Source organism: Dermacentor andersoni, chromosome 3 (assembly GCF_023375885.2).
Source record: "Dermacentor andersoni chromosome 3, qqDerAnde1_hic_scaffold, whole genome shotgun sequence".
Lineage (NCBI taxonomy): Eukaryota > Metazoa > Arthropoda > Arachnida > Ixodida > Ixodidae > Dermacentor > Dermacentor andersoni.
In genome coordinates this window covers 235,854,274-235,870,381 of record NC_092816.1, presented here as the reverse complement: position 1 = coordinate 235,870,381, position 16,108 = coordinate 235,854,274, and the positions used below count along the sequence as shown (strand labels likewise).

General features: G+C 50.6%; 1 protein-coding gene across 3 annotated transcripts in view; it reads right to left on the bottom strand.

Moving 5' to 3' along the window:
• LOC126536973 (general transcription factor 3C polypeptide 3-like) overlaps positions 1 to 16,108 on the bottom strand; it is a 312,777-nt gene that overhangs the window by 55,166 nt on the left and 241,503 nt on the right. For 2 of the 3 annotated variants that reach the window (XM_055073142.2, XM_050184056.2), the window contains exons 16-17: positions 7,436 to 7,540; positions 7,144 to 7,233 (exon numbers count right to left, since the gene is read on the bottom strand). In XM_055073142.2, the coding sequence (XP_054929117.1) occupies positions 7,144 to 7,233; positions 7,436 to 7,540 (195 nt within the window). The remainder of the gene's footprint in view (positions 1 to 7,143; positions 7,234 to 7,435; positions 7,541 to 16,108) is intronic. The other variant, XM_055073144.2, reaches the window with a different exon arrangement.

Sequence of the window (16,108 nt, the reverse complement as noted above, 5' to 3'; positions counted from 1 at the left end):
GTGTGACCTATTCAAAGATAACAAAGAATTAGCCCAGTGCATCATATTGTCGCGTATACCCTGCTGGAGTATACAAGCTGAATGAAGATACAGGCGCTTGCACTTTACGAAAGCGTATGTAAGTGGCGACGCGTGATGCCGAGACGAACTTCGTTCTCCTCTTCTTCAGTCCCTTGCTCCGCCACACCATGTGGCATTACCCCCTCTACAAAAAAAGAACAAGAAGGAAAGCATACATAGGCTTGACCTGAGAGTGCCGAGATGCTCTAGGGCGAACACATAGGCTATAGTCACAATCACTGTGGTGTGCGATATAGTCACAAGGCACTGAGGGATGAGCAACAACAACAACTAACCAAAGCGGCTGAAAACGTTGAATATTAGGGGCTATAGTACGGTTTCAACCGCACAACGTGCACAATCTCAGATTGCGGTTGTCGACGTCGGGGAGCCTGGCTTCCGTCATGAAGGACTGTAATTCACGTCCCTAATTCGCTGCAACACTCTGTAAGGTCTGAAGTAGCGACTCAAAAGCTTCTCGGATAGTCCTTTTCGGCGCACGGGAGTCCAGACCAAAACTTGATCACCAGGTTGGAACTCGACATATCAATGGCGGAGATTGTAATGGTGCGCATCGATGCCCTGTTGTTGCTTTATGTGCACTCGGGCAAGCTGACAGGCTTCTTCCACGTGTTGCACGAAAAGTTCGGCATTTTGGGCGAGGTCGAGATGATCGATATTGTCACACGGCAGCATTGCTTCTAACATAGTCTGAACTTCACGACCGCCAACGAGGTAAAACTGTGTGAAGCGTGTTGTTTCTTGCGTAGCAGTATTATAGGCAAACGTTACGTAAGGGAGTATCTCGTCCCACGTCTTGTGCTGTACGTCTACGTACATAGACAGCATGTCAGTCATCGTTCTGTTCAGTCGTTCGGTCAAGCCGTTCGTCTGCGGATGATAGGCAGTTGTCCTTCGATGGGTCGTGCAGCTAAGTTTAAAAACGTCTTCGATGAGCTGTGCAGTAAAGGCTTTGCCTCGGTCTGTGATGACGTGCGAAGGGGCGCCATGCCGTAGGACGATGCTCTGTATGAAAAACTGGGCAACCTCGGAAGCTGTGCCTCGAGGCAGCGGCTTTGTCTCAGCATACCGCGTTAAATGGTCCGTGGCAACGATTATCCACCTGTTGCCAGAAGATGACAGTGGAAACGGGCCCAGAAGATCCATGCCAACCTGGTCGAAAGGTTTGCCAGGTGGGTGAATCGGATTCAGAAATCCCGCAGGCTTCACAGCTGGCGACTTTCGGCACTGGCATTCACGGCAGGCTTGGACGTACCGCTTAACACACTCGGCAAGTCTCGGCCAGTAGTAGTATTTGCGCACTCTATCAAACGTTCGCATAAAACCCAAATGGCCAGACGGAGGCTCGTCATGACAGGCGAACAAAACTTCGGCACGGAGGTCTGCTGGAACGACCAAAAGGTAGGTCTTGTTGGTGGCAGCGGAGTTCTTCTTGTACAAGACGCCATGTCGTAAACAAAAAGACGACAATCCTCGAGCGATATGCCAGGGTATTGATGGGTTTCGTCCTTCTAGATGTTCGAATATAGGCCGTAGTGCGTTGTCTGCACGCAGCCGTGTGGACAAATCAGTAACGTTTACGGCCCCAAGGAAAGCGCCATCGTCCTCAATGTTGTGGTCGGTAGTGTCGATAGGGGCGCGCGAGAGTGCGTCGGCGTCTTCGTGTATGCGGCCCGACTTGTACACGATGGTCACGTCGTACTCCTGCAAACGTAGACTCCACTGTGCCAGTCGTCCAGAAGGGTCCCGGAGATTTGCAAGCCAGCATAACGAGTGATGATCAGTTACAACTTTGAATGGGCGGCCGTAAAGGTAAGGTCGAAATTTGGCCAGCGCCCATACGACGGCAAGACACTCTTTCTCCGTGGTGGTGTAGTTGGTCTCTGCACACGATAGTGTGTGACTTGCGTAGGCGATCACTCTTTCAATACCTTCCTGCCGTTGTACAAGCGCCGCACCAAGACCAGCGTTACTGGCGTCTGTATGAACTTCCGTGTCCGCCTCCTTGTCAAAGTGGGCCAAAACTGGTGCTGACACCTGTGGGGATGCGCGACTCTCACGCGTCCCCTGATATGTTGGTTTTCCCACATGGCTTGCGTGGCCTGGCGCCCGCGGCGGTCGGAGTGGTTGAGGCGCAGTACGAGAGATGGCGTGTGTGTTGCGCTGCTAACGCCGCCGACAGGCGGGGTCACTTGGGCGCCTAAAGACAAGGCGCTTCCTCTTTGGCGGCGGGACGGCGAGCAGCTCGGACGTGCCGCGCGTGCGCCGATCCAAGCTATTTGCACTATTGTGTTGTCATTCCAAGCTGTTTGCACTATTGTGTTGTCATTCCTTTGTCCCAAGAGAGCACGGAGGAGAACCCCACATCTGGCTGCCCAACGTGGACCTCTTGGGACATCGGGCAATAAATTTAACAGTTTTGCTTCGTTCAAGACCTTTGTTTGAACCGAAGCGTAGGGCTAGTGCGGATTTTGATCGCTAGCGTTGGCGGCGTGCTTTCTTGAGTGAGGCGACGGTGGCTGTAGTGTGTTTGAACATGTCAACATGCTAAGCCTTCTAGCAAGTGTTTTTTTTAATGGCATTCGTCGGTACGAGAGCCACGTGGTCTGCATCCTGGGAGAGCGAGGCTCAGTGCCTGCGGAGCATTGCCAAGCCTGAAGCGAGTGAGTACGGAAGCCTCGTGGGTGGTCCGAATTTCCTATGTAAATAGCTTCTTCTATCTCTTTGACTCTGATGAAGTCGCGGCTCTGGGAGCCGGGTGGCAGCGGGCCACGGGTGCCACTACGGGCTGACTGGTATTGCGGCCTGGCACCGGGCGCTCCGACACCGTCTCGGATGGTGGGCGCCGTCAACTCGGATGCTGTGTGCACCGAGCGGAGTAGGACGTCTTCTCGCGGCTGCCTGTTTTGCGCCCATTTTGGGTGTTGTTTTTGGATGCCGGTTGTTGTCAGGGTAGCGACGCTTTAGGCCTAAGGCTTTACGAAGCTGCCTGTCGCACGTGGAGGGACACAACCTGGTAGACCGTGGCGTTGAGGTGTTGCAATTTGCTTCCCTCATTCTATTTAGCCTCGCACGAATTGAAATTACTCGTTCGACTCAAGAAAGCGATCTTTGTTCACGTGAACTTAGCATCTGAGTAGCTGTCCGATTTTTTGCTAGCCGAGTTGAACATCGTACCACGTGGGCGATGCGCATGCAGAATTCCTCTCTCTTGCGCTACTTTAGTGTTTGCCGAGTGTGTTGAGTGTACGCAGCGTGATTGGAGTCACCCCTGGTTTGCCATCCCCTGCACATCGTCTGCGCTGCTGCCCCGGACTACGATCGAGCCACCAGGCGATGGTGATGCTGTGGCCAGTTCGGTGCAGCGACTTCGGCGGCCTCCTGCATCCAGCTCACAACCCTCGGTGGCGGACGAAAGAGCTGGCGGTCACCGACAGCTACGGCGGCTCTTGCCAGCAGGGCGCGTCGGCGCGAGCGACGCTTGCTCGTACCGACTACTGCATCGTCGTTTCCGGAGTCCTGGCCTGGAATCGTGCCGTCAAGTCTGCAGATCTGCTGCTGTGACCAGTGGACGCTAGCGGCGTACCCAAGGACAATGTCGGCTCGCATGCTATGCACACAGTGTAGACATTACCTTGGCGCGGCAACTGTTGCATGTACCATCTTGTTCGCGAAGCACGGTTTGACGTTAGAGCGTGTGACATGTTTTGCCGGAATATGTAGTGATTTAAGGTTGGGGGGATGTGGGGATGCGCGACTCTCAAGCGGCCCCTGATATGTTGGTTTTCCCGCACGGCTCGCGTGGCCTGGTGCCCGCGGCGGTCGGAGTGGTTGAGGCGCAGTACGAGAGATGGCGCGAGTGTTGCGCTGCTAACGCCGCTGAAAGACAAGGCGCTTCCTCTTTGGCGGCGGGACGACGAGCAGTTCGGACGTGCCGCGCGTGCGCCGATCCAAGCTTCTACGAGACCGTCTCGCGTGGCCGCCTTCGAGCGCGCCACCGTTTGCGTGACCGTACGCGCGAACGACCAGGCGTTGGGATCCAGCATGGGGCGAACATATTCGCTCACTATCCGGTCGCGGTGAGTCGGACTTCTAGATTTGTCGCGCACCCATCGGCATGTTTTGTGGGTAGCAACTCGGCTAGCAGGCATTAATCTATGAAAGGTGCAATAAATGCCCTTGTGATTGTTTGCACTATTGTGTTGTCATTCCTTTGTCCCAAGAGAGCACGGAGGAGAACCCCACACACCAGACGTTGTCGAAGCTCGGTGAAAGCAGTCTCTTGCTCTGAGGACCAGATGAACGATACGTCGTCCCTCGTGAGGCGAGTCAGCGGCTCCGCCATCTTCAAAAAATGTTCGATGAAACGCCGGTAGTATGCGCAAAGGCCCAGGAAGCGTCGGGCACCTTTCTTGTCGGTCGGTGTTGGAAACGAGCCTACAGCGGCAGTTTTCACGGGATCGGGGCTAACGCCTTCTGCGCTGACCACGTGTCCGAGAAACATCAGCTCCTTGTAGCCGAAATGACACTTCTGAGGCTTAAGGGTGAGGTTAGCCGATCGGATGGCTTCGAGAACTTGCCGCAGTCGTTTCAGGTGGTTGTCAAATGTCGCCGAAAAAACAAGCACGTTGTCGAGATAGACAAGGCAGCTTTGCCACTTCAGACCAGCGAGAACGGTGTCCATCATTCGCTGGAAAGTTGCTGGTGCCGAACAGAGACCGAAAGGAAGTACTCTGAATTCGTAAAGGCCATCTGGAGTGACGAAAGCAGTTTTTTTGCGGTCTCGTTCATCGACCTCAATTTGCCAGTAACTGCTCTTTAGATCGAGAGACGAAAAATACTTAGCTCGCCGCAACCTGTCTAAAGAGTCATCGATACGTGGTAGTGGGTACACATCCTTCTCGGTAACATTGTTGAGGCGTCGATAATCAACACAGAAACGAAGCGTTCCGTCTTTTTTCTTGACTAGAACGACTGGGGAGGACCACGGACTGTGCAAAGGCTTAATGACACCATCATCTAGCATCTCCTTGACTTGGGCTTGAATTGGCTCACATTCTTTCGGCGAGACACGATAAGGCTGTTGTTTGATGGGACGTGCGTCGGCGGATGTCATTATTTGGTGCTTCGTGATTGGCGTTTGGCTCACCTTAGTAGCCCGAGCGAAGCACGCGCGGAATTCGTTCAAGAGTTCCTGCAGTGCACTACTCTTTTGGTCGTCCGTAAGCTCGGAGTTTACATCGATGTCTCTGAGCGAACCGTCGCCTGTGTCCACTTCAGAAGCAAAGCACTCGACGATGGCCGTTGGTGGTTCGGCGTAGGCGGTGGCAGTGCCACGAGAAATGTGCCGATGCTCGAAGGTAAAGTTGGTAACGAGGACCGTTGTCTGGCTATCACGAAGTTCCACAAGGCTTCGCGCTACACAAATACCTTGTGCCAGCAACATAGAAATGTTGCCAATGGCTTCACCGTCTTGTAGCTCGTCGGACTTGACCAGAACCATAACACTCGCACGTGGCGGTATCGTGATGCTCTCGTCCGAAACGCAAAGTGCGGATCTGTCTCCAGTGGCGTCGGTCTGTGTTGCCCTTTGTGCCGAGAAAGTGATGCAGCGCTCGCGGAGGTCAATAATCGCGCCATATTCCAGGAGAAAGTCTAACCCAAGAATTAAATCGCAGGAACACTCGCGTAGAACTAGACAAGTGGCGAGAAAAGCAGCCCCGCGAATTTCTACTCTGGCCGTGCATAGGCCAAGCGGTGTGACGACGTGGCCACCTGCCGTACGAACTGGTGCCCCGTTCCAGGGCAACGTAACTTTTTTCAGAACACTCGCCAGTTTTCCACTAATAATAGAGTAATCAGCGCCGTTATCTACAAGTGCACTCATTTTTCTGCCGTCGATCAACACCGGTATGTCCAGTGAAATCCTGTTCGCGGAAACTGGTTCTGGCGTCATCGTGTTTTCGTTGTTCTGCGGTCGGCATGATACGAGGTCTTGAGCGTGTCAAGTATCAGCGGCCCCGCCTCGGAAGGTTGCTGACGTCAGTTTCCCGGCGTGGACTCGGGGATCATCCTTGCGTTGTCCTCGAGGTGGTATCGCGAGCAGGGAAATATCGCCGCGGTGAGGGTGAGCGTGACTGTCGCTGCGATGGGCCCGGCCTGCGCTGCTGTTTGAGGAATTCTGCGATGTCGGGTGGCCTTTAGCCGAACCTAGGTCGAGGTGAATCGACAGAAAAACCTCGCAGTCCGAGTCGTCGGTAGGGGCACTCCCGATACACATGACCAGCTTCGCCGCAGTGGTAGCACAGCGGTCGTCGATTGGGTGCTTGCCAAACCTCTGATTTCCTCGCGGGTGATCGGCGATCATCGAAGTACGGTAGCGGAGTCGTCGGAGCGGCTTGCGCCAATTGCAACGCGACTGGCGGCGCCACATAAGTAGGTGCGAAAGCTTGGACGGGGCTCAGTAATGTTTCTGCGTACGTCTTGCGCTGGGATTCGCTTGGCAGAGGTGGTGCTTCACTGCTGGAAAGAGATGCCTGCAGTGCCTGCTGTACTTCGTTGCGTATGACGCTGGCGAGGGGGCTGACTGGAGGTGGCGACATACCGTGGTGCTTCTGCAGCTCGTCGCGAACCACCGAGCGAATCAGCTCGCAAAGCAAGGCGATGTCGCACCCGAAGCCTACCGGCGTATCCGGAGCACAAGCGGCATTTACTTGTCGGTTGTACAAGTTCGACCGTTGCTGAAGGGTTTTCTCCATCGCGGTGGCTTCGGTGAGGAACTCCGCAACAGTCTTGGGCGTATTCCGAACAAGACCGCTAAAGAGCTCCTCCTTTACGCCTCTCATCAGATGATGCACCTTCTTCTCTTCCGACATGCTCGGATCGGCACGCTGAAATCGAAAGCCAGCCATTTTGACACAAGGATGCCAATCTGGAGCCACTACATCCCGGCATTCCCATGCCGCCTCGCAGCACCCGTTTTCCTAATTCTCATTGTATGAAACTGTACACATGCATGTTCACAACACATGAAGCCAGAACACAACAACCTTTAGCACCCACCTTGAGCACCAGTAAGCGGGCCATGGAGAAAGTATGCTCTTCCTGCCTTGGGTCCTGGTAGTGGGCCTGGAAGCACAGGAAGTCCAGCTCCTAGAAGGCATCACATTCACTCTCCCAGTGATCTCCTTGCAGCCAACGATATCCTATGCCCACTTAACATCTCTACCAGTGCTTTATGAGATTACACAACATGCTCAATTTCCAGCCCTGTAAAGCATACTTCCAGCCCTTTCAAGGAGCACAGTGCAATGTGTACTCGAGAGACTTGCATGACAACACGCTGAGCCCTCACCTTGTACAGCTGCGCTTCTCGATTGAGCAGGGGTGACACGAGTGCCTCGGTGGTTGCCTGCTGCAACTCCTCCGTGCGCCCACTACTGTGAAGTGCCAGGCACAGCTGCGCATTGCGTGGAATCAGCAGCTCGCCTCGCTTCAAACATACTGCTAACACTTGTGGTATACATATTCAACTGGCAAAGCTGTGCCTAAGGGGGCACCTTAAATTGAGCGTGGTACATTCCAAAAAATACCATCCTTAAAACAATTTTTAAAAAGGTTGTAGATGTAAAAAGAAAAAGGTTAATGTTTAGATACTTTTCTTTCAGTGCACACGGAGCAAGGAAAGAGCATGACATCATAAGTTAGCATTCTCCCTGTAGCCGTTTTTGTCTCCCATGCCTTTAAAGCCAACATGTGTCCTCCAAGTCTCCCCGCTGCTGAGCCCAGTACACTAGCATAGCAGCAAATTTTAGCAGATGCGTACTTGTTCAAGTGCTTTCCCAACTTATGTGTTCCTTCCGATATGCTTGTGCAGCTCTGATACACTTATTTTGTTGCAAGTATGGCAGTCGCACATTGCTGTGTTGTCTTTCTTTGGGAGAGTCTGCCGATTGTGAGAAGACAACATGTTGGGCCAACTTTCTTTGCTTCGTTATGAGGACTACACTAAGCACGCGCACAGGAAGAGATGAAGCATGGCCCAGTCATCATCGCACAAGCTGCGTCTCCCGTGGGGTGTCACCTCGTGTATTGGCCAGCGTGCGCACAACAGGTGGGACTGCGGTTATGCAGCCTGACAAACCTCTAATTAAATTGTGTGGAAGCACAGCAGGGAAACTATTTATAGGGTCTATTCACAAGGGGGTAGCAAGCACTGGCTAACGTGGAAAGCAGCCAACGTCAAGCAAGGCACGTCATGGTCATCAAATCAGGCAGTGGCCGCTTGTGGGTACGTCCCACTAAATCCAAGGGTCGACATCATCGTCTTCAAGTACCACGTAGCAATATTTTGGCATCGGCGTGGTACAGCGCACGTAATTAACATAAAATCAGCTACACAACCAGTAAAATATAGCATGAACAAACAACAGCAAAATCAATAGGCAAGATATACTATTTCATATAAGAATAAAACTGTTAATAGTAATAATTGAAATAATGTACACATATGACATACTTTGCGATACTTGCAATCAGAAACATAAGATTTGTTAGTGTGATAGTATTAGTATGATAGTATGATAGATTCCTTGACCTTGCACTACACCTCCAGGAGGGGCATACGTGTTGGATGTATGCCCCGCGTTCCAGAAAACACTTTCTCCCCTACACATCCAACCATTCAAAAGTGGTGAAGCGCTCCATTACCCAGGGGCCCTTAGAAATGCGGTCGTTCGCTCTTGCCCCCACTCGATGTCCTGCAGCTTCTCCAATCAAGTCCAGCGGCTTAAATTAAGTGGCTATCCTGCACAACTGTTGTCATCCTTGACGGAAGTTTTATTGTAAGAGGTTCGTTCCCCCGAGAAAGAGCGCGGAGCGGTTGATGACTTAACCAAAACTGTCGTGATCCCGTATATACGTGGTGTGTCCCATCGCATCAAGAAAGCCGCAGGCCAGGCCGTTGTAAAGGTGGTGTTTACCGCGCCTAACAAGTTGAGAAGGTTGTGCAAAAAAGTCAACGAAAGCCGGAGAACACCTGGACTGTGCAATAAGCAACATATGTTGCCAAGTCTGTAGATTGCAGGTCCCCAATGTAGTGTATTCCATTCCCACCTCTTGCAGCTGCACTTACATAGGGCAAACAGGACGTTGTATCAATGATCGTTTGCGTGAGCATGCGCACTGTGTCAAGATTAAGACTGGCAGTAGTCTGGCTGTTCCATGCGCAAAGTGTGGCTGTTCACCACACTTGGACGACACACGTGCGTTGAAAAGGCACAGCAATCAGATGCCCAGAGAAATCTATGAGGCATTTTCAATGTGTCAGTTAGGAGCCACCTGTGTTAGTTCCCCTTCCATAGCTCTTTTTGATAAAGACCTTAAGTCCCTTAGAAGTTAATCAGTTTAGCCTGTATCCACTATGTGTATGGTTAAATTTATATTGTTTAATGTCATTGACGCATGCACAGCAGGAGTTGACTGACGATGACTCGCCTTCCCTTTCTTCTTTCACTCTCTTTATGCCCGATGCGAATTGTATATATTTGCGCAGGCTTCAATAAAGGTGTTGTTGGCAGTCAGCGCTCGTCCTGTCTTTTCTCTTGCCCTTGTTTTTTGGCGCTGTTTCAAATGTGAATGATCCGTACCAACTAGCTCGCACCCAAACCATTCTGACGAAAATGCCTAATTCACAGTCCAAAATGTTTATCAATGACTGGCTGATACAACGACACATACAGCTTTCGATAAACCTATAAACCTTTTGGACTGTGAATCACGTGTTTTAGATTCCGCACGACAACGAAAGCGTGCGACTGTTTCTTGTTTTTGTGCGTTTTTATGTGTTCTTTTTCTTTTTTTCACTTTGTGACTACTGCAGTGCATTCAGCCCAATTATTTTTTCCTTTAACCCCCTTTTGCTCCATATTAGTAGCGTGCGGTTGCCACGGCACATATATAAACGTGATCTCGATAAAATCTGTCAGGTGAAAGTCAGCCCTTTGTCCGTCATATTGCATCTTCCTTTCGTCTGGTTTCAGTTTATCGCTACCCCTGCAACCATGGAAGACATTCCAGACTATGTGCATTTCCTCGTGCCTGTAGTTTAAATTTTACACTTTGCCGATATTTATATATGTTATGTGTGCTAATTACCTGGCACTTTCGAAAAAGATCAGCGCTTGGTGAGCCACGTGCTAATTAAAATGAATTCGGTGAAAATTAGAATATGTTTTAGAATACTAGGCTATTGAGCTAGTTGTCTTGACATTACCGTATTTACTTGCATAATGATCACACTTGAATAATGATCGCACCCCTAAATTTTGTCGTCAAAATTCGATTTTTTTTCTTTCTTGTGTAATGATCGCACCCTGAATTTGCCACAGCGATATGCTGTGTGCCAAGTCTAGCTAATGATTGTATCCGGGCTGTGAAGGACGTCACAACAGCAAGATAGCCAGAACAAGAAGAACACAGGTTTATTGGGAAGTGTTGCTTTTATGGCCGACTAAGTGATAACGAGCCGACCATAGCGCGCATGTCAGGAAAAGGCGCACGGTCATGCATGCGCCTGATACATCCTTTCGTGCGAACAAACAAAACAGACTCTTGACATTAGTTAAGCAATTTGATTAAATGCCTCGTCATAGCGAAAGCGTTGCGAGGGTCTAGTGTTCTGGGACGATCTTCTCGGAGCTGGGGTCTGCACAGAATCTGGTGTTGGCCTTCCTTCTGTGTTGGCTGTGCACTGTTGTGCCCCATCAGTCATTCGTGACGATTCCGAGGCCTGCGATGTTGACCCGGCCGAAGAATGCATTGCAGGTACCTGAGGGTTGTCGACAGGCGTGCTCGCTTCGGTTGTGTCGTCCCCGTCTTCGCTGCTCGTCTCAGCATACGGCTCATCCGTTCGTATGGTGTTTGCGGTTACACCGCAGAACTAGGCCATCTTCAGTTACCAGCTGGTAGGACCTTGGAGCTTGCGTGCCTCTTACCCTCGCTTTCCGGAACCCCGTTCTCGTTCCTCGCAGCCGTACTACGTCCCCTCGAGAAAGCCTTGGCAAAGGTTTGCCTTGTGCGTGCTGGCAGTGCTTCTTCACCTCGGTGCAGGGTACTTCACGGAAGTCGGGAAGATTGGCTCGCAGGCGCCTCCCTTGCAACAGTTCACCAGGGGATCGCCCGTCCTCGAGTGGAGCAGAGCGATAAGCTAGTAGTCCTTGCCAGAAGTCATCCCCGGACTCCTGGTTTTTTTTCAATATGCGTTTGACAATCTGTACACCTTTTTCTGTCAACCCATTTGACTGCGGCTAATGAGGACTAGAAGTTACATGTGAAAAATCATAGTTCCGTGCAAACAAGGCGTGGTCATAACTCAAAAACTCAGGTCCATTGTCTGTGCAAACTTCTAACGGGAGGCCATATCTTGCGAAGATAGCGCTTAGTGCAGCTATCGCAGTCCTTCAGGTAGTGTTCTGGAGTTGTTGGACCTCTGGAAAGTTCGAGAAGGCATCATAAGCAACAAGGTAGGAGTCTCCAGCAAAGAAAAATATATCCACTCCAACCCTGTACCACGGGCATCTTGGAACTGACCGCATCAGTAGAGGTTCTTTTGCTTGAACATAAGCATATTTCTTACAGGTTGAGCAGCTTGCATGTAGCGCTACAATTTCACTGTTAAGGCCTGGCCAAAAAACAAGATGGCATGCCCTCTCTTTGCACTTTTGAACACCAAGATGTCCCGCATGAATTCTGGACAAAATCTTCTTTCGCATGCTCTGGGGTACGATTACTTTGGAGCCTTTAAAAAGTATACCATTCACAACAGATAGTTTTTGCACAAAAGGCTTGAGTTCACCCTCAACGGGTTGGCTCCTTGACAAACGTTCCACCGCTACCTGCAAGAAGCTGTCGCACGCAGTTTCTGTCCGCAATTCGCGCTCTGTCATTAGCGTCACCATGTAACCTAGGAACTGCACTGCGTGAATTTCTACATCTTCATTGTTTGTGTCTTGTCTGCTGCAATCATCAGCCGTGGATCGTGATAACATATCAGCCAGAACTAGGTTCTTTCCCGGAATGTAGCGTAAAACAAAGTCATACCTAAACAGACGAAGAAAAAACCTTTGCAGTCGGGGCGGCATTTCATCAATTGCTTTTTCCGCTATCGACACAAGTGGCTTGTGGTCAGTTTCTATGAGTAGCTTTCGCCCGTAGACGAATTGATGGAATTTTTCGCATCCGAAGCAAATGCCAAGGGCCTCCTTTTCAATCTGAGCGTATCTCTGCTCTGCCTGTGTGAGAACGTGCGATGCATATGCTACGGGTCGCCATTCATCGCTGTGACGTTGCAGCAGAGCTGCTCCTACACCGTCCCGTGAAGCGTCGCACGAAATCTTGGTTTCCTTTTGGGCATCAAAGATAGCAAGCACGGGAGCTGTGGCCAAATCTTGTGTTACGCTCTTCCACTCCTTAGCGTAGTTTTCAGTCCACTGAAAATCTGAGCGAGACTTGACAAGATCTCTCAACAACACTGTTCGTTCAGACAGACACGGCACAAATTTTCCGAAGTAGTTTAGCATTCCCAGCAGGCGTTGAACATCGGGCTTGCTTGTTGGTTCCGGCATTTCAATCATGCTTTTAACAAGCTGTGGGTTGGGTAATATACCATTTGAGGTTATTATGTCACCAAGAAACTTGGTTTCTGTGACGCCGAACTTGCACTTTTGTGCATTAAAAGTTAAGCCAGCTTTTTCTGCTGCTTTCAGGACAGCTACTAGGTGCTCGTCGTGCTCTCGCCACGTTGAACCCCACACCAAAATGTCATCCATGTATACTAGTACGCCCGGTAGCCTGTCTAGAACTTGAGTCATTGTTTGTTGAAACACTTCTGGTGCAGACGATATTCCAAACAGTAGACGCAAAAATCGGTATCTTCCAAAAGGCGACGAGAAAGTACATATCTTTGAGGTTTGCTCATCCAACGCTATCTGGTGGTAGCCAGAGTTAGCATTCAAGCAGCTGAAGCGCGTGGCGCCCGCTAACTTAGCTTCCAAGTTTTCACGCTTAGGGAGGGGAAAATGCTGCCTTTTCACCTGCTGATTTATATTCCTAGGATCCAGACACACTCGTAGACTGCCATCTTTTTTCTTCACAAGTACCAGGGGGCTTACCCAGTCAGTAGGCTCCTGTTCTTTCACGATAATTTCAGCCTGCACCATTCTTTCGAGTTTATTTTTCAGAGGCTCCTCCAGGGTCAAAGGAACACGACGAGCTGGCTGGACAACTGGTACTGCTCCAGGTTTCAGGACCATGTGATAGGGCTGCTTCAGGCAACCAAGTCCCTCGAAGACATGTCTGAAATCCTTCATAGGACCATATACAGAAGCCGCGTTCACAGCATCCACAGTACGGTGAACCAGTCCCAAGGACTCACTGGCTTCTAGTCCCACAATGAAGAATTTCACCGGAGTGTGTGCATTTCCAACACGCACAATTTTCGACACTGTCCCAAAGCACGTTATGACACCGCCATTATATGCCCGCAGCACTGTGCTTGTCGGGTGTAGTTCATTTGATGGTAGTTTCCGATAGACTGAAAACGGCAAAAGGCTGGCTTGTGATCCCGTGTCTATCTTGAAGGAAATTCCCTGACCATCAACTTGAGCTATTACAGTCCACTCACTGGTTTTTTCACCTTTACTGCAGACACCTAGGACATCAAAGTTGCTCTCTTGATGTTTGTTGACTTCACTCACTTCTGTCGACTTCCTACAGCATATAGCAAAGTGATTGACACCTTCGCACACATAGAATTTTTTTCCAAATGCTGGGCACTGCTTCGGTCTCTGCTTGCGGTTACAACGCCTGCACTGCAACTGTTCCCCGCCAACCTTGCTCTCGTTTGTGCGCCTCGAGATGGCATCGACGCAGCCGTCTGCTTTGCACCACACCTCATTCTGTTGTGCGACTGACTCTGCAATTTTGCACATATTTTCCGCTTTCAATAACGTCAGCTCTTTCTCACGAAGCACCTTCTCCAGTAGCTTAACGTTGTTGGTACCAAAGACAATTTGGTCCCTTACCAGTGAGTCGTGCGATGCTCCAAAGTTGCACTGCGAGGCTTGTTTCTTTAAGTCACGTAAAAATTTTTCAAACGGTTCTCCTTCCGCTTGGGTCCTTGTGCGAAACAGGTATCTTTCATGCACTTCGTTGGTCACCTCTGTGCAGTAGGCGTCGAACTTTTGTATTAAGGTCTTGTAGTCATCCTTGCTCTCGTTCGGCTCGAACTTGAAATTGTTGAATACATCGAGCGCCTCGTCACCCGCGATGCTCAGCAGAAATGCAGGTTTCGAAGCCTCACTTTTTGGCTGGTCCTTCACTTCCGTTGCTTGCAGGACGAGCTGAAACTTTTGCTTGAAACGCTTCCACGATGCCGAGACGTTCCCCGCAAGACGCAGGGGCTCCGGGGCCTGCAGCCGTTCCATGCTTCGTACTCAACCGCTGCCGTCGTAGCTAGACCGTCGTAGCTACTTCTGACGCCATGTATCCGGGCAGCGAAGGACGTGACAACAGCAAGACAGCCAGAACAAGAAGAACGCAGGTTTATCGGGAAGTGTTGCTTTTATAGCCGATTAAGTGATAACGGGCCGACCGTAGAACGCATGTCAGGAAAAGGCGCACGGTCATGCACGTGCCTGATACAATGATGATCACACTTACCATGTGTTGAATGCTACACGAACGACTCTTCAAGACATACCAAGCGGTCTGCACACACCAAATAGATTTTTTAGCAGATGCCCCATTTCATTCCTTCCATCACCTTCCACACTTCTATGCAAAAGAAAGCTACAACCAAACTTGCCTTGGCTTTATTATTTGTAGGATTTATAATGGTTGTGGTCAACAACCACAACAAAAAAGGTGCTTTTCGATTCATCTCGTCTGCACTCGTGGGCACGCAACAAATCGCGAACAGCAACGATAGTAGCCACGTTTACACTGATACGTTAGAAGTGTGTTCAATTCATACGACGATGCTTGTAACACAGCTAAGATATTTGCCAAACCATAGTGGTAGTGTGCCATGTTAAGATAGTAGTCAAGACTGTGGGGATGCGTGACTCTCATGCCTCCCCTGAGATCTAGTTTTCCCGCATAGCTCATCTCCTGCAATCCTGCTTCGCCGCGTGGCTTGCGTGACGCCCGCGGCGGTCGATGTGGTTGGGGCGCAGTGCGACAGATTGCGACGGCGAGTGCGACGGCGAGTGTTGCGCTGCTAAGGCCGCCGACAGGCGAGGTTACTTGGGCGCCGGGAGACAAGGCGCTTCTTCTTTCCCGGCGGGTCGGCGAACAGCGTGGACATTCCGCGCGCGCTGCAACGCATGCTTCTGCGAGACCGTCTCGCATGGCCGCCTTCGAACGCGCCACCGTTGGCGTGACCGTAGACGCGAACGACCAGGCGTTGGGATCCAGCATGGGGCAAACATATTCGCTCGCTATGCGGTCGCGGTGAGTCGGAATTCTAGATTTGTCGCGCGCCCATCGGCATGTTTTGTAGATAACAACTCGGCTAGCAGGCATTGATCTATGAGAGGTGAAATAAATGCCCTTGTGATTGTTTGCACTACTGTGTTGTCGTTCCTTTGTCCCAAGAGTACGGAGGAGAACCCCATATTTCCCACAAGACAAATGCCGCAGTTTCCGCAGCGTGCCTGCCACGGGTTTCTGTCACTGGCAGCTAAGTGCGCCTATCTCTGTTTCTGTCTCCTCAAAGTGGACATGGCTACGTTATTGCCACATACTTGCCGATATTAACGATATTATTCATTACTGATATGGAAGAAACTGTTTCAATGCGCGTAATGTACTCACTGTGGGCATTTATAAGCTACACTTTGTCATCTGTACATGACCATCATCATGTGGGGTTCATATGGCGTTCTTCATCATCGCTTGTGGGGCTTGCTCTTGTGTGATCCGTGCTTTGGGCGTGGTCGGTTCGCCGCATCTCCGACGCGTAATAAAT